General features: G+C 50.9%; 1 protein-coding gene across 1 annotated transcript in view; it reads right to left on the bottom strand.

Annotated features, from left to right (window-relative positions):
• Positions 1-13,945, bottom strand: part of Pcsk6 (proprotein convertase subtilisin/kexin type 6) — a 188,653-nt gene extending 174,708 nt beyond the window's left edge. The window contains exon 1 of the mRNA XM_032893453.1: positions 13,685-13,945. Within this exon, the coding sequence (XP_032749344.1) occupies positions 13,685-13,930 (246 nt within the window). The 5' untranslated portion in view covers positions 13,931-13,945. The remainder of the gene's footprint in view (positions 1-13,684) is intronic.
• Between the last annotated feature and the right edge of the window lie 4,403 nt (positions 13,946-18,348).

An 18,348-nucleotide genomic window follows, 5' to 3' on the forward strand; every position in this document is an offset into this window, starting at 1 on the left:
TAGTGATGAGCCCTCCAGACAGCATCATCTGGACACTGAGAGACACCACCAAGTGAGAAAGGCTCTATTAATGGCATGCCTAACCCAGCCATCCCTTGCCTCATGGCTCCCTACCCTCACCCTCACCCTCACCACCACGCCCTCTGGTTGCTCCCTAAGAGCCCTCCCCTGAGATTTTCTACTTTAAGATGGATTGTTCACAAATGAGATGCTGAGTAAGATTCTGCCCAAACACCACCTCCTGCCTATTCCTCTGTCCAAGAAAACCCCGGAGAGGCCCTCAGATTGGGTCATAAACCCTCCTCTGAACCCCCAGGGAACAAGTTCCTGCTCCCTGCTGCTGCCCAAAGCAGCACCTGGATGTTCCCCTTCAGTGGTTGAATTCCTGCTGGCTGTAGACAGGGATCTAGACCAGTTCATCCAGGAAATACACAAAGGGCAGGCCCAACCCCTTGCAAACAAACAACATTCCGGGTTCTGCTTCAAAACTCCACAGGGAAACAAACAAACCCACTGAACTAGGTTCAAAGAAATTGCTGCAGTGTTCAGTAAAACAAAACAAAACAAAACAAAACAAAAAAAAGCAAAACAAAACAAACAAACAGGGATGAATCCTCAAAATACAGATTATACCTACAAATTATTCAGACAAAACAGGGCAAAGAATGTAAGTAAGCAATTCAGAGAAGAATGGAATGACAAGTAGATATGGAAAGAGATGTTTGACTTTAGCTATAATTACAAAGAAAGCCAATGACCTTCACCTTGTACAGTAGAGTTGGTACGAAAAACAAGAAACCACCTTCACCCCAAATTGGTTAACAATGACCTCCTCACACTCTTCAGGAGAGTGTCAACCATTATGCACCTCCCTGGGGAACTATCTAATGCCCAACAGACTATAACACGGACACACACCATGACACATGCCCTCACTCTCTGGAGCCAGGCCACCTTGGTCCAAATCTTGGCTCTGACATTTATAAGCTGTGAAGCCATGGGCCTAACTTCTCATATGGAAGATGGGGACAATAGCACCCCTCCCTCCTACTATTTCTAAGAAGATCAGTGAATCAGTACAGGTAGAATCAAACAGGTGGAAAAACCACCTGAGGCATAGCCAGGACCCGATTGGTGTTTGACTCTCATTCACTGTTACATTTGTTCTTGCTATTCTGTACCCCATGAGAAATTCTCATGCATGCACTCAGAGAGGAATGAATAAGAAGGATCAGGGTAGCATGGAGGTAAGGCAAACAAACACCCACAGGTAAATAAGGCAACAAGGTACATATCACAGCCATAAAGATGACATAAAGCTATTTATACTACCAAGAAAGTGGGCAGCTCTATGTATGCACTTCCAGGGTGGTTATGAAAGCTAGGTATTAAAAAACTGTTGAGCTGGATCCAAGTTTACTGTTGTGTATGTGCACACGTTCCTATTTGTCTTTTAAGGATACAGACAGAAACACAGACTGAGGTGTGAGCAGTGGTGATATCAGGAGGTAGGAACAACCGAGATGAGTTCTGCAAAGACATTTGTAATTTTTTTTCCTCTTTATACAAATGCACTATTTGAACTCTGTGGTGGAAAAGTCACTATAGAAGACATAACTGAGGTTTTTTTTTTCTTCAGTGTTGGGAATTGAACCCAGGGCCTAGTACATGGTAGGCAAGTGCTCTGCCATCGAGCTATCTCCAGTCCTGTGATTTTTTCAAAATAAACCTTTATATTCATTTCTATTTATTTTTTTATATATGGGTGTTTTTCCTGCACGTATGGCTGTGGGCCACATGCATGCCTAGAGCCTGTAAAGAGGGCACCAGACTTCCTGGAACTAGAGCTACAGATGGTCGTCACCTGCCTCGTGTGAGCTGGGGATCAAATCTGAGTCCTCCAGACCAGCCTTCCGTGCTTCTAACCCGAGGCACCTCTCTAGCTCCCAGCAATTTTTTAAAAATAATAATAAAAAAATTCTCACAATATCCTCAGAGATTAAATTAAACAAATATTTCTAAGCTCTACAAGGACAAGAAAGTAGGACAGCTCACACCTGTCAACAGAGGTGTGAGCAGGTCAATGGGGACAGGTAAGCCATGGCACCACCTCCCCACAAGGTCCTGCCATTCCAAAGCAAGCACATCCCCAACACGAAGAATCCCTTGACCTAAATGTCATGGAAATGCTACGTAGATTATCTGCCAGCCACACAATGGCGCACCAGCCATTAAAAATTACAACAGAGAAAATTACAATAGTTATTAACTTAGAGGGATACGTTTTTGAAACTACAGTCTATTCATATAAGTCATTTGTGCAATATGAGTATGTATGCACATATATTAGCACGAGTATGTGTGCACATGCACACACAGTTATAAAGATAACAAAAAGTGGGCGGGAAGCATTTGCTGTGTAAACGTGGGGACATGAGTTTGGGTCCTCAGGTCCCACCTAAGGCTGGACACAGTGACACTCAATATTAGCAGTCCTACAGAGACGTGGGAGTTGGAGACAGGAGACTACTGAACGCTCGTGGACCAGCTATTCCAGCATTCATAATGGAGAACGAGAGATTGGGTCTTAAACAAGGTGGAAGTTGAAAACTGACAGTTGAGGTTGTCCTCTGACCTCACATGTCCCATGGCACACACATCCATATCCACACACATACCCACATGCAAAGATTAAAAAGCAAAGAGAAGACAAAAGGACACGGTCCAAATATTAGCCATCATCATCTTTGGAGAGTGGAATTCTGAACGGCTACTATGTTCTCTGTCTTCAATCTTTTCCTGTATTTAAATGTTTATTTTATTGACTGCATTGGATTGCTGCAACAGATCAAGACCACAAGGCTTTGTAGGGTGAAGGTGGCTTCCCCGTGCCACCCTCATTGCAGCCCTGGGTCCCATAAGGCTTTTCTTCATCTCTTATTAGGTTCAACTGTCTGACTCTGATACCTAGAATCACCTTGGTGGGAACACAGTGGGGTCCGATAGGCTGAGGAAAGTATACAATAGGCTAGGGAAGGTATGCACTGCAGAGTATACACTCGGAAGAGGAGGGTATACACCAGGCTGGGGGAGTGTATACAAGAAACCTTCCCTGCCCTTGAAATTCTTGGATCCAAAGTAAAAACTGCGGTTCCGGGGCTGGGGCGTGGCTCCGTGGTAGAGTGCTTGCCTAGCGTGTGTAAGGCCCAGGGGTTTGATCCTAGGCAGTGCTGGTCTGCCTTCATTCCTGCATAGATAAGCCTTTGATGCAAGCTCTGGGCCGGAGGCCTGATAAGAAGGGAGGATCCGAGTACAAGGCGCCCTCACTTAGCAGGGCCACAAAGGTATACCTTCCCAGGGCACCGCCCTTCCTCCCAAACCTTCCTGCCTGGACTGCAACCCTCTGCACTCAGCTGGTCAGAAACCTTGACTCAAGCCCCCGCTGGCTCGTAGATTCTCTCTGTACCTCTCCTAAGAAGGCCAGGATAAGGCCTACACATCAGGCTGGCAAGCTGTTTAGTTGGCATCCAGTAATATGTGGTAATTTACTCAACATCTCTGGAGGTCAATTTAATCATCTGTCTAGTGAAGTTAATGCCAGGAGTCTAGGACCGGCTAGAAGCTGGATGGTGGAGACAGTCAAGGTGGGAGTGGCATCCACTGACTAAGTTGCCATACAATTAAAAGCAGTCACACCTGAGACGCAGTGCAGTCAGGACCCAGACTCTCACTTCTAAGCCTGACTTTCACTAAAATCTCGAGCTGAGGCTTGGGGCAAGCCAGACTCCTCCTATGCCATCCTTCCTGCTCTCTGTCCATTATTCCTTCCGCCTCCACTTCCTGGTCCTGCTGCATTTTTCCTGTTCTTTGTCCACTTAGGAGCAAAGGGGTCACCACTTTAAGACATGGACTCTGGACACTGCCAGATATATCGGCTCGGTCCTTTGGCCTTGATGTTTAAGTTCCTGCAGGCAATCCTGAAGTTGTGGAACAAGACCCAGTGCTAGAGAACAAGCCACCCAGCAGCAAGGTACCAAGAGATGTCACCGGCTAGAAACCCTTACATGTCCTCGACAGTGACAAACCTGGAAGCCAATAGAAGCTGTGAAAATAAAGTTTGCATTTGCACTCGTTCACGCCCAGTGAGCAGAAGAATCAAGAAAACACTGATCCTATGTCAAAATTTTTTATTTGAAAAAGTAATTAAAAATTTTTAACTCAATTGATTAATTAAATTAAATTTTTAAAAAATGTAAAGGTATCATCTTAACTGAGCCTTCTATGTGCCAGGAAGCAGGCTAGGTCCTGAGGAGGCACAGGTGTGATCAAGATACCACTTCACCATGCTGCTGTCCAGGAGAAGATGGAGCTCTGGGTAGGCAGTGCTCAACCCTGCTAGCCGTAGGCAGAGTGATGCGGTTCTCTGGGTAGATCACAGGGAGATGGATTGTGAGCAGTAACAAACCGCAGAGGTAAGGAAGGAGCACGGGTAAGGTTTCCAGGACATCAAAGTTCTGGCACTGATGGAGCAAAGGTCTAGGCTTGAGGATGCGCAGGAAGCAGACGGGCCCTCCCTGGGCTGTGCGCCATGCTGCATGGGAGCCCCTGAAGCTTTGAAAGTGGGGAAGGGAGAATGTGAGGCTCGTGGCACTAAGGAACCTTCTGGTTGGTGGCGGAGGTAACTGAGAGGGGAGTCAGGGAAGGCAACCAGGGGGATACTGGATGCTGGCAGAGCTTAAGCATGGAGCTGGTCTGTCTGGGCTGTGGCTGCTGGCTTGTGGGTAGGTAGGGCGTGAGAGGCAACTGAAGGCAGGCTGGCAGGGATTGTACCTAGTGGCTGCCAATACCAGGGAAGAGAAAAATCTAAGGAGATACCCTGAAGGGCAGGAAAAGAGACATGGTAGACAAAGGGGCAGACTTGGGATGTAGGTAATCCCAGGGAGCTCTGGAGAGGGCCCTGAATTACACAGCAGTCACACACACACACACATACACACACACACACACACACACACACACACACACAGACTGCTGGTAACCTGTGCCTCATCACGATGACTGGAATCCAGAGGGAGAAAGTTTGGAAATCCGGGTTCCTTCAGAAACACAGGGGACTTGTTTATCCTGTGGCAGGAGTGGCCTGGCTGGCCATTGAGAAGTTGGCCCCAGTCAACAAGGGCTCTATGACTGCTGCTGCTGACGGCCGGTGGCAGAGATTCAAGAGTCCCCATGAGGGTCCAAGGCTGACAGTGATGGTCCCTTCCTGGCCCAGTTCAGGAGGGGACATGTGTAGCACACCACTGCAGGGCAGCAAATCTGGCCGGACCCCAGGGCACTGCAGGGCCCTGCGGGGTGCGGCTTGTTTGTGCCCAAGCGGCCAAAGGGGAGACAATGAGACTATTTCTTCCCCTCTGCGGTGCCACCATCTCGACACTGAGGGCATTGATGGACTGGTTACTATGGGAACCCGAAGCGGCTGATCCCATCCCACGGAGTGAGAGGCTCCCAACAGCTGATGGCTATTCATCCTGGTTCCCTGCAGGACCAGACAGAGGCCTTGCACCCATCACTGTCTTCAGAATCCTCGAAGCAGAGGCACTAGGACACCCAGGAAAATGCAGGATTCTGTGGAATGATGAGACGAGAGGCAGGCATGGCAGGACCTCAGGCACTGCCAGGGCACACGGGGCTCTCAGTTCAGAGTGGGAACTGACCTGACCCAGAAGCAATGGGCAGGCAGTGTCACAGGAGGGTGTCCTCATACATATGCACACACTGGGCTTAGTGAGTTTGAAAAACAAGGGATTAAAATTTAAAAAGCAGTGGGAAAGATGTTCAATAGCATAAGGGCTGGGGCCTGACCTCCTCCAGCCTGGAAGGCCCACAACCTGTACAGGAACGCCTTAAATGAGCACACATCCATGCTCTACCCTGGTGAAGCTTCTCCGTCATAGACTCCGAGCTGACCTCGGAGGAAGAACAGCCAGGGGACCAACTCCAGACTTACCAGGAAGTCCGGAGTCTAAGTGGCAGACAAGCCAGCAAGCCATAAATACCAGAGACGATGACAGTACTACTGAGGAGTCCAGAAGACAGATATGCTCTCCAGGCAGGGGAACTCAGGGGAGGGCTGCTGACAGTGGAGCGGAGCTGGGAAAGATGAGGGCTAAGCAGGAGGGTGAGGTCCACTCTACGCTGACCAGGGTAGCATAAGGAAGCCCAAGGGGAAGCATGAGAAGGAAGGAAAGGGTTTGGAGGTACACAGCTGGAACTGGGGTGGAGGCTTTGCAGTAACCTGGTAGGCAGGCTAGGGGGGCCTGACCTGTGCTGCACAGCAGCCTGAGGAGCAGGGGACCTCAGAGCCAGTCAGTGGGTGGTGAGAGGGGCTGGTGAGAGAACTGGTATGAGCCACTGGAGTCAGAAATAGCTCCCAGGCCTCTAGTTCAGGCACTGGAGTGGACAGTCCCTGTATGAGACCGGGAACACAAGAGGGTGAGTCTTATAGCTATGTGTGTCCACGTGATAAGCCCCACTGTCTTAGAGAGAACAGCACGCCATGAAGCACAGTGCGCCATGAAGCACAGTGCGTATGTGGTACGGGAGTGCCAGGTGGAAGGGAGGGGAAACGCTGACTGTGGCTTCATTAGTCAGTCAATTGTTTATTTCATCAGGACCGGGAAGGCTTTCAGTGAGAGGGCGACTTGCCCTTGATGGAAAAGCGGGGACAGGGTCACCTGCCAAAGGTGATGAAAGTGGAAAGTCAGCCACTGAGTATGGGTTTGGGTCCTGGTCAATCAAGGGTTTGTCAGACTCTAATTGGACCAAATACCTCATGGCCAGTGGTGACATCTCCCTACAGAGCTGGCGTTAGGTTCCCCAAGCAAGGGCACGCACATGAGAAACATCAGTCAGTGTGAGGACACGCCAGGGCTTCTCGTTACCCAAGGTCACAGCACAGCCTTGACAGTCAGGAGGAAGACAGCCACTGGGAACGGGCGCATAGGAGCTCTGTGTACAGGTCCTGGGAGGGCCTGGGCTAAGCTGAGGAGGGCTCAAAAATTAGTATAAACAAAAAAGTCTGCACAGAGGCTCCAAGACCCAAACAAACGTGGGATGTTCCCAGAACAGCAGGGGCTTGGGAGACACAGGAAAACAGTATCTGACCAGCCGCTGTGTGGCCCACTAGGGCCACCCAAAATGCAAGGCACACTGAGGTCTCGGCGTCTGCGGGCTCCCTCACCCTGAGTCAACTGCTGTGTTTCTGATGTGCTCCTGGACGTCTACCCGGGAAACCCTTGAACAGTTCCAGTGGGCTGGTTGCTGGCTACCTGTTCAGGTCTCACTCCATGTCTGCCATGCGGGGCCTTCCTGTTCCACACACTCAAGCCAGATCAGCTCTGATCCCTGCGTGCCACCTCAGTCCCAGTGAGTCACAAGGGCAAGCAAAAAAGGTCAACCAAAGCCCTGTCCACCTTGACCACTGAGTACAGATAGACGCCACGGAGACAGCTCGACCCAAGCCTCAAATGCCAATCTCGTCTGGGTCCCCCGTGTACATCCAGGACCTCTTCCGGGCCAGCTGTACCTAACAGCGAGACAGCCTCTGACCAAAAAGTAGTCCTTAAGAGCTAAGTCACAGAGGATTGGCCCTTTGCGTTTCACCTTGTCCCATGCAGCCCCCAGAGCTTCAGGCTCAGGCTTGCTCTTCTAGCACCTGGTTAAGACCTCAGCCGGTTCTTCCTTATGAGAACAAGCCGTCCACCATGCGACAGTTTTCCTCTGCTGACAAATGGAGTTCACGGGCTTACCTGAAATTCTAGGCCAGGATGGCCTGCTTGCCAGCTATTTTAAGGACAACTATTCAGGGCAAGTTCAAAATCATTTAAGGCTCTTAGATCTTTTAGGGCCCTGGCAGTCAGCCCGCTCTTTTATGTCCAAACTTAGAACTAACAAATTAGCTCAATACCCCAGGCAAAGCAAAAACACAAGGGAAGTACGGTTGGTGTCAGAGTGCCACCCTCCAGATAAACATCACCTCCTTGCCTCGGCAGCTTGGAGTGAGCGCAGGACTGTGTTTCGTGCCCAGACCATAAACAACTTGTCCTGTCTAGGAATAATCAGTATCAAAGGTAACCGTGTACCCGGGCTGGAACGAGGGACCTTCCGCCAAGAGAGAGAATGAAGAAGAAAAGAGTGTGGTAGCGGGGACTGGCGATGGCCGGGAGTCAGAGTGCTCGGTGCTGCTCTGGCCAAACAGCCTGTGATCTGTGGCCAGGCCTTCTGTTCGCCAAGTCACTATTTCCCTGACAAGGGCATGGCCCCTTCTGGGAGGTTTTAAAGCAGGGTGCTTCTTAACCCTGGCCCAAAGTCACCTTGGGTGCCCATGGATGTGTTCCGTGAACACTGTGGCAAGTGTTTTCCCCCCTTAGACGTTTTTTATGTGTAGATGTATATGTGGACACGGATGCATGTATGCATGCCTGCTACAGGCACACATGCAGAAGCCTATGCAGTGTGATGTATTCTGACTAGGAGAAAAATGTGACTGCCTGAATATAAGACAAGCATGAGCCGAATAGGTTTCTTTTAGTACAGTGGTTATTCATCACTCACAGAAGGTTCTAGAATCCCCACAGATACCACAAACAAGGATGCTCGCCTCCCTATACCAATGATAGATAGGGTGTTCGTAAAGAACATCCCCCCCACACACACACTTTAGATCATCAGTAGATTACCATGACACCTAATCCCATGTGGGCCCGTGCACAGAGTTGTTCCACATTGCTTAGGGAAGAACAAAGATACCAGAGGTGATTTTATATATCTGTGTACCTTGAGAATTGCTAAAGGCGTCTGGAGAGATCCCTCCACAATTAGGAGTACTGCTTGCTTTTTCAGAGGACAGATTCAGGTCCCAGCACCCACGAGGTGGCTCAAACACCTGTAACTCCAGTTCCAGGGGATCAGACGCCCTCTTTCTGACCTCTGTGGGCACCATGCACACACGTGTTACACATGCAGGAAAAACACTCACAAACATAAAGTAGAACAAATAAATCTTTAGAAATTAAGGAAGCTGTTAAGTCTTCCCTTCCTAGGAGCTACGACAAACTAAAATTTGGAGGAGATCCTTGCAACCTAGGCTGCTAAACTTTTGCTGTAGTGTGCTCACCCATCGGTAGTATGGTATGCTTTGTTTTTGAAAGCTCACAAGAATACTGTGCCTCTGAAACTGCCTTTGTAAACTCAGTGCTTATTGAACTACACGCATACGAGTCTTCTTCACCTCTGTAGCCACTGTCTGGTGTTCCATGGTGTGAGTCTTCTGGTTCACCTTTTCACTCTTCCTCTGGTGGACGTCTAGGCTGCTTTTCCCTTCGTTTATGAACTGAGTCTCAGTGGGCATTCTCCTCTTGGCCTCCTAGCCTTGCCATACAAGTAGCTGGTACAGCATGTCTCACCATAGCACCGAGATGCTCTCTAAAGTAGGTGCCAATTTCAACCAGCAACACAAGAGGTCTCCGGGCTCCACATCCCTGCCAACACTTGACACTGACACTGCCCGGGGTTTGCCAATCAGATAGGTGTGAAATGGTGTCCCGCTGTCGCCTTAGGACAGCTCCCAGCCAGACTAAGCATCCTCTATTGGCCATCCGGTGTCCTCTGCTCACACTTGTCTCTGCTTCTCTACTGAGCATTTATCTGTTTCCTCATTAATTTGTTTAATTTTTTTATTATCTTCCCTAACTACTTTTCCGAGTTTACTGCCTTCTTAATATTCTTCAAGGACTGTCCTTTGCCCAGAATTTTTATCTTCACAATCTCTTCCTTTTGCACCAGTTTGTTGCTTAGGAGCCCTACTAGTTACTAAAAATTTTAATTTCAAAAATAAAGAGTCAGAGTAAGAGGAACCTTGGACTACCAGAATGAGGAGTAAAACCTATGGGCAGATACGGCGTGGTGTGAGAGCCGGATTGCTGGAGTGGAGGCTGGAGGTTGCCTCTTTAGCTGTCTAGACCAAGAACGTTAAAATAGTTACCACTGTCCCACTTTTAAATCCCAAACTCCAATCTGTTTTGTTTAAGACATCCCCTCCTTTCCTGGCGCCTTAAGGGCAGGCCATTACGCTTTTCTAAGGGTCTTACATGCACTCGGATCTTGAATCCTGCCTAGAATTTAACATATGTACAGTGTGGACTAAGAGTCTGATTGTTTCTCCATGTGGACAGCCAGGTCTTCCAGAACCACTTATTAACTAAATGGTCCATCTTTCCTCATCCATCTGTAGCTCTTTCAGTTGGTACGCACTGGCTCTCACGCACCCTTGGCTTTGAGTCCATTCCACGGATGGGTGGAACCATCCCTGGGCCAGTGCCAGCCTGCTGGGATCCCAACACCCCTCTTTGCTCTTCTTTCCCAGACTTGTCTGAGGGATTCTTGGACCTCGCTAAATCATATGAACTCTATAGCTCTTTTGTGGAGTCCACACATAGCTCAATCCCATGGGGACTTACAAGATTACAGTGGATTAATGGATTCATGGGGACTGAAGATAGCTTTTCAGGGACTGTGGTCCAGGGGTAGAACACCAGCCTAGCACATTTGTTCCTCGGGTCCCCCAAATGAAAACACTTTACCATTTTCCCATCCATTCTCCTCTGTAAATGATTCATCCCTATGTACCGTACAGCTTGATGCTGAAATGAACCGCAGTCACTCTTGTCTTCCTTCTGTCTGCTGAGGTACACACAGGTGGTGCCCGCTCAACTCTAGGTTCTCTTCCTTAACCATATAGTTATACCAAGTTCCAACGACAGCAGTTGACCTTTCCTACTTTTTACTTTTTAAAAACTATTGTTTCATTTACTTACTTCATGTTTGTTCAGATGTGCACACACAAGTGTATGCCACAGCATATGCATGGGAATCAGAGGACAACTTTGGGAGTTGGTCCTCTCCTTGCACCACATGGGTCCCACGAATTGAGTTCAGGTCACGGGACTTGGCAGCAACCCCTTTACTCCCTGAGCCATCTCACTGGCCCATGACTTTTACTTCTTGCTAAAAAAACCAAACTTGTTGCATTATCTGGAATGACGCCTAGGAGCGGGAAATGGCGGCTAGCCTGTCTCTATTAGATGCGTATTTGTTAACGGAAAAGGACAGGACCTGTGTCAGACTGAAAGAGATCCGTAACCTGGAAAAGGTCAATAATTGCTGCCCTGAGTTAACCTGCGTGTGGATCGTGTTAAATGAATTAAATCGGGTTATCAGCTGTATAAAAATAAAACAGCCAAGCTAGAATGTCAGAGCACAGCCAGGAGGATGGACAAGAGAACCAAGGCTGTGTGACTCAGGCAGGTACAGAGCGGAGCTCTAATTGCCCATTAAGAGTTTAGAAGAAAGAGTCACACAGAGGCGGCCTCAGAGAAGGCAGCGAGAGACAGAGCAGTTATCATAATGGCAGAGGTGACACATGGTTGCCGTGTGAACACAAACAACTCCCTCCCTTGACCCCCACCCCACCCCATTTACTCATCCACAAAGCAAAAAAAAAAAAAGTTAAAAACATGCACATCTTATTTAGAGTCACAAACTCTCCTGCTTGGAAATGGCGGTAAGATTTTTAAAGAGTTCCTCCTGAGTAGGTACAGGTTGGAAAAGCTCCGGGCCTTTTCCACATTAGCGAGCACTTCAAGGCGGGAAAGAGAAGCTGGTTTGGGATTAAAGAGTAATAAGGCTTTCCTTGGAGACAGCTCCAACCCCCAAACCAGTCATCTCTCAGCTCCGAAACATCCCCGACTCATGCCCGCCAGAACACGGCCTACAAGCTAAGTGACAAGCTAAGTCCCCCTGCACTGTTCAGAGAGACCTCTGGGGCCACCCAAGAACATCACAACATTCCTAAAAAAAACTCTTCTCACCCACAGGCAAAATCGGGAGCACAGACCTTGCTCCTAACCAGCTCAGTGAGATGCAGCAGATTCAAAGGCTAGCGTGTCCAGGAGGTGGGCAAGGTTATCCCTGCAGGCAAAAATGTCAAAGGGACAGCTAACTATGGCTCTCCGGCTTGCACTGTGGAGCACAGAGTCCTTCTTCACCTCCTCTCTCCTCATCTAATTACAGGGCCCCGGATCCCAGGCCCTTTGTAATTTAGCATCCAGTTTAAGAATTAGTTGAGACAAATTGCTGGACCGCCTGGACAGAGCAAGGAAGAGTGGTAGGAGCCGGGATTCCTAATCAAACAGGAGAGCTCTCTTCAGCACACACAGTCAGCCCTGGAGCTTTGACGGCTTCAAGGAGCAACGAAGCCAGGGCCACCAAAAGGCAAGATCTTAGCCCTTTGGATGTTTGAAGACACAGGAGTGGATTCTTTCCTTTTGGATAAACTCTGACCTGGAACTTCATTTCACAGAGCAGAAGTCCCCCTTCCAGAAGGCCTTCTACCTCACATTAAGCTCAGAAGAAATGTCATTCTGATCACGGCCAAGCACAAGTGATGTGGCTGGCTTCCGTCTCGGATAATGATGAAACTAAGTTCAACACCACCTGCTACTGCAGTTTAAGTTATAAGGCCACACTCTCCTTCATTGCACTTGATTCTCCAGAGCGTGTAGTTTGTAGATCTTTGAAGGTGTGGAGGGCTTTCCTGGTGGGACTGCACATTTGAGCCTGTGAAGCCCCTCCACCAGCCATAAACTGGAATCAACCTGACCAATTGCCCCTCGGCAGGGCTGAAATAGGGAGGGGAAAACCTGTGTTGGCAGTCCTTGTGAGGCGCGCGGACTTACTGCTCTATCTTGGCTCTCTTATAAATGACAGCCAGCTTACACCACGAGGGGTGAGAGAAAGGGCATTCCACGACTAGCGCCTTGCTTCTGAACACTACCGGGGTGATCTCAGCAACCTCAGGCAGTGCAAAGTCACTACCCCTAGGGATGAGCAAGTCAAGAAGTGACATGTCCAAGGTCATACAGCTGGTGGGCAGACAGCTGCCTTTCCAGCTGCGTCCAGAGCCCAAAGCAAAGCAATTGGTGTCTTTACCTAGAGGTTTTAAGTGCAGAGTCCGGACTACAACCAACACGCAGCTTCTGGGTCCTGCTTGCTCCCTGACCCAAACCTAACCTCTGGGCACAGGCACCGCCAGTCCCTGAATTGCCGGGTCACAAGTCGCCCAACCAGCATCTGACTGCCTTGACGCGCGCACCAGAGCCCAGAGCCCCACCAGAGCCCAAAACCCCGGCGACCCGTCCGGGGCTGAGTGGCCCGAGAGACGCAGCTATGGCTCGGAGGCTACGGGGAATTAGGTGGACGCTGAGGATGGCGCGGGTGGGCAGAGTGCAGCGACCCCTTAGGCGTCCACTCGAGCGCCGCTGGGCAGGTGTAGGCGCCCGACCCGAGCTTCCGAGGCCACACTTCCGAGTGTGAAAGCTCGGCGACGCCTCCTGGGGACCCACGGCCTCAGGCCATCCCGCGTGACCGTCCACACAGGCCAACACGTCCTCCCCGCCCAGTGTCCCACGGCACTCGAGCGTGTCCCCGCAGGGACCCCCGCCGTCCCCAGTGGTGCGGGCCGCCTTCCCACGCGGCGCCGCTGGCCGCGGGCTTGGCAAGGCGCCCCCTCGCGCGTGGCCGCCGGCGGCCGGGAAAGTTTGGGGCGCGCGGGGCCCGCCGTACTCACCTGGCCCAAGTTGAGGTAGCCGTGAGCCGCAGCCACGCGGTCCGCCGCGCCGGGGCCGCCCAGCACTTGCACTGCCCAGTGGTTGGTGTAGACGGGGCGCGGCGGCGGCAGCGCGGAGCAGGCGGCGGGTAGAGCGAGCAGAAGCAGCCAACGCCAGGGGCGCGGCGCGAGCGGCGGGAGCCCGTGCCGGCCGGCGGCCCGGGCGGCGGCCGGGGTCCGGCGCTGGCGGCGCGCGCGGGGAGGCATGGCAGCGGCAGGCTCGCGCGGCGCCCGAGCGGCGAGTGCGCCGGGGGTGGGGAGCCGCCTTTTAAAGCCGCTCCGCGCCTGGGGAAGCGCCGCCGCCGCGGGCGGGAGCCGGGAGGAGGAGGCCGCCGCGGCTGTTTCCCGCCCGCGCGGCCCGGTGGCGCCCCCTGGGCCCGCGCTCGTGCGGCAGTCTCCCCGGCCCGCCAGCAGCCGGGGGCCGGCGCAGGGGAGGCTCGAGACTTCGGGTCTCTCGGGACGCGGCACTGCCTAGAGTAGCAGCCTCGGCTCCGCGCGTTCTGCTAGAAGCCGGGAAGGCTCTGGGCATCCCACGTGAGTTCCCCATATCCCGGAGGAGTTGACTTAGAACGGCACCTTTCTACCGGTTGCGCCCCTGGAGGCTGAACTCACCTGCTGGGGTCCCCAAGGCTAGACAGCCTTGCTCAACTTAGCTGTAGCGGTGAACGTGCAAATGTGCAGGATCTTCTGGGGGAAACGATGCCAGGAAAACACCGTGGTGTACCAGGACCTGGCCTGACCTCAAGACCTCATTGAATGGGCAAAGGGCATGTGGCGAACTTAGCTGGAGTCCACGAGAGTATTGGGAACACAGCGTCCATACAGGGCTGATGCTTAGCTAGGACGGCTGTGCAGGTGAACTCCTTAACTGACCACTTAGCATCTGTGTGATCTTGGGCACCTTTCTGTCCTTGCTGGGCCTGTAAGATGGGGATAACAATAGCATCCATCTATCCATCGGGCTGTTTTGAGGATTCCCTTGCAATCAGCTGACAGTAATGTTTGTTTTGATGAGCCCTGGACCTGCCACGTGCTTGGTATTCAGTAGATTGTGTTCACTCTTAAAAGTACCCACTGAGCTAGGGTCAGTCAGTGCGAATGTGAGCTGACTCATCCTCACCCTCCCTCCCGGAACAGCCTGGAGAAACTGGGGACACGTCCACACTGTGACGAGAGGCTGGGATAGATGCAAGCCTCAGAGGACCCATTGGTCCCAACTGGCTCCGCAAGAAAGCAAACCTTTAGCCTGATTAATACAGGAGGGGAACCGGGAAACAAAATAGGGCAAAATAGGACAGAGAGGGCCTTGAGTCAGGAAGGAAGTCACTTCACCAAAGCTCAAGTTCCAAGAGCACCTGGTTCCCAGACTGGTGCCCTGGGGAATTCCTTTGCCTGAGTCTATAGCCAGGCAGATCAAACAGACAGGCCAGGGAATACAGGACAGAGAGAGGGGGGGGGCAGGATCTACAGAGACCCACCTGAAGTCCTTTCCAACATCTTTCTGAGGAGTCCTTGGGTTTTGTACCCCACATGATCCATCCATTCTACAAGTAGGAGTCATCCTAATGAAGACGGAGGACGCGGAGGATGGTGGGGGGCCACAGCCAGGAGGAGCCAAACTCATGTTAACAGGGCTCCTATCACAAGTGTCTTTTGGTACCTGAGACCTTTGCTCTTCTTCCCCAGATCATGACTGCCCCTGTTGTTACACCTGGCCAAGGGGAGTCAGCTCTCTAGGCAGTAACTCTAGAACTACCCTTTGTTGCAGAATATAAGGCCCTGGGACAAGGCCTGGGTGCTCCCTGGTCCCCTGCCTGACAGAAAGATCTGAGGCCATCACACAAAGTGGCCAGCCCTAGAGAACAGCACTGCATATATGTTGGACAAAGACAGCATCCAGACCCTTGAGCCTGCCTCTGTTCAGTCAGGCAGACAAGCCAATGGACAGAGGAGAGTGGAGACAGAGGATTCAGTCTGTTCTGTTCCTTTCCAGCAGTCCATCTGGACAACCTGAGTCCCTTCTCTGGCCTTCGTGGGCCAACCTGTCTTTGACTCATCCCAGATCCTGTGCTGTGCTTCAAGAGCCTGACCCTGCACAACACACATATTCTAGATGATGTGGAGTACCTCGTACCTCCCGAGAGGGTACCCCTGTTACAGCAGTTATCTTGACAGGCAGAGATGCAGGTTTTCTATAATAATTTGGTAGACGAAGGGATTCAGCATACTGAACTGAACGGAGACTAAAATGCATCTGGATTTTGTACCTGGAGAAGTCGGAATGTATTTTGCTAACAAGGTGATCCACTGAGACTAAACCCCCTGCTTGTCGTAGAAGTACCTGGGCCACGGCGTGGCTGTAGGAAGACCAGCTTGCCAAAATGAACACCCTAAATCAAATCGCCGGCTGTGAGTTTCCAATTGATTTACGCGGTGACGGGATTAACTCAATCACAAAAGTCCCAGCCCTTTGAGTCGAGATAGGATCTGTAATAAAACTTGCCTCTTCTTCCTGCAGGGAGGGGATTCCATTACTCACTCATTCCCAATCTCCAGATGTCCAGATGGCCCTGAGGTGCACACAGCTCCCAGGCTGGGAGTGACTGGGGGAATGGGAGGGGGGTGCTTCTTCCCTAGATTGAGGTTGGCCAGGCTGGGCAGGGACAGGACAGGGACTGGAAAGGTGGTTGAAGATAGCTATGTCTCAGAAGTTAGAAAATGTTGGGGACTGGAGAGATGGCTCCGTGGTTAAGAGCACTGGCTTCTCTTCCAGAGGTCCTGAGTTCAAATCCCAGCAACCATTCCAGAGGTCCTGAGTTCAAATCCCAGCAACCACGTGGTGGCTCACGACCAAGATCTGATGCCCTCTTCTGGCGTGTCTGAACAGCTACAGTGTACTTATAGAGAATAAATAAATAAATCTTTTTAAAAAGAAAAAGAAAACATCATACAGAGATGCTTCCCAAACAGAAGAAAAGAGGAGCCACTAGGATATGTTAATGGAATTATATTTTTATGCCTATCTCTGGCCCTGGTGCAACAAGAGCGTGACTGCCTAGCCGTGCCTCAGTGAGCCCTTAAGTCAAGGCTTCTATTGCAGTTATTCGTGCGTTTGTCCCATGTGGTCCTCAAAAACAGGACACGTGCCCCTCCACTGTCACATCTCCTACCATGGCAATAGTTTATCGTCAGTGTTATGTACTCTAAATATATATTTCTTGAATGAACTTTTTCACTTCTGTAAAAGAAATTATAACAACTGGAGCTCGGTGTGATTTACTGATCACAGATATCGAATCATGTTATGCATGCACTCGGGTGTGTACCGCACAGCCTCTTGGGACTAAGAATTATCTCCATTCAAGTGGTAGAAACTTGACTGCAGAATTGTACCTTTGCGAGTGTGCTAGGTCCTAATGGACAGGATGATACTTCTGGGTCACACGGGCAGAGCCTTCAGGGGACTGGAGAAGGTGAGCACTCGGCCCACAGGTCACAGCATTCACTTGGGTGTGGCCTCAGACAAGTTGCTTCAGCGTCCTCTGCTGTAAATGGCAGTGACACTGCTGTCCTGTGGAGGGCGCTGTGAGGAGGACAGGAGCTGGTTGTTGTGAAACCCTGTATGGAGCACCCAGCACGCAGCGAGTGCTTTATTCTTGACTGCACTGATGACTATGCTCTGCTGGGTGCCAGACACTCCACAGTGGGGCACAGCGGTTGGTGTTGCTGTGTTTCCCTGTACGAGGCTCAGGGCAAGGAAGTGAACCATCCGTATCAAAGCCCAGTTTGCATTATCTTCCTTTGCAACCAGGAAAACAGCTCATAATTGAGGCTGTGCTGTCACCACTGGGTGGGACTGAAACTGAGTTTCTCCAGAGAGGGTTTGTGTTGACCTGGGGCCACTAGCTCCGGAGGCCCCTTGAGGACCTTCTTTGTAGTGTGATCTCAGACTGAAACCAGAATAGGGTTAACCCAGCGCAATTCTCCCTATATTTCTCTCTGTCAGGACCAATGTGGAGGATCCAGGGTTTCTTATTATCCCTCTCTGCATGGTGGTTTTCCCCTCCATTTTCTTCCACACCAACAATGTGGCTTTTGCATTGTTTTCTGGAATACTCCACCTGGGACATTTTTAAAAGAATATTTTATTTAAATCATGTTTGCGTGTGGGAGGGTGCACCCACTCTTGTGGGTGCCTGTGGAGGTCAGAGATGGGCCATGGACTCCTTGGGGCTGGAGTTACAGGTGGCTCTGAGCCTCCCAACACGAGTGCTGGGAATCAAACTCCTATAAGAGCAGGAAGCTCTCTGACCATTGAGCCATCTTCCCAGCTCCTGACATTTCTGATACCTCAGAGCCAGGGAGATGGCTTAATCAGTGAAGTGCTTGCTCTGCAAGTGTGAAGGCCTGAGTTTGGATCTTTGGCAGCACTCACCTGTTATTCCTGAAATGGGAGGCCCCCTGGGGCATCCTCTGGTTCTTGTCATCTGGTCAATTTAGCTGAATTGGTGAGCTCCTGGTTCAGTAGAGACCCTGTCTCAAAACATCAGGTGGAGTGGAAAACAGTGTCAACTCTGGCACGTACGTACACACACACACACACACACACACACACACAACAAATG

The sequence above is a fragment of the Rattus rattus genome, chromosome 2 (assembly GCF_011064425.1).
Source record: "Rattus rattus isolate New Zealand chromosome 2, Rrattus_CSIRO_v1, whole genome shotgun sequence".
In the NCBI taxonomy this organism is placed as follows: Eukaryota; Metazoa; Chordata; class Mammalia; order Rodentia; family Muridae; genus Rattus; species Rattus rattus.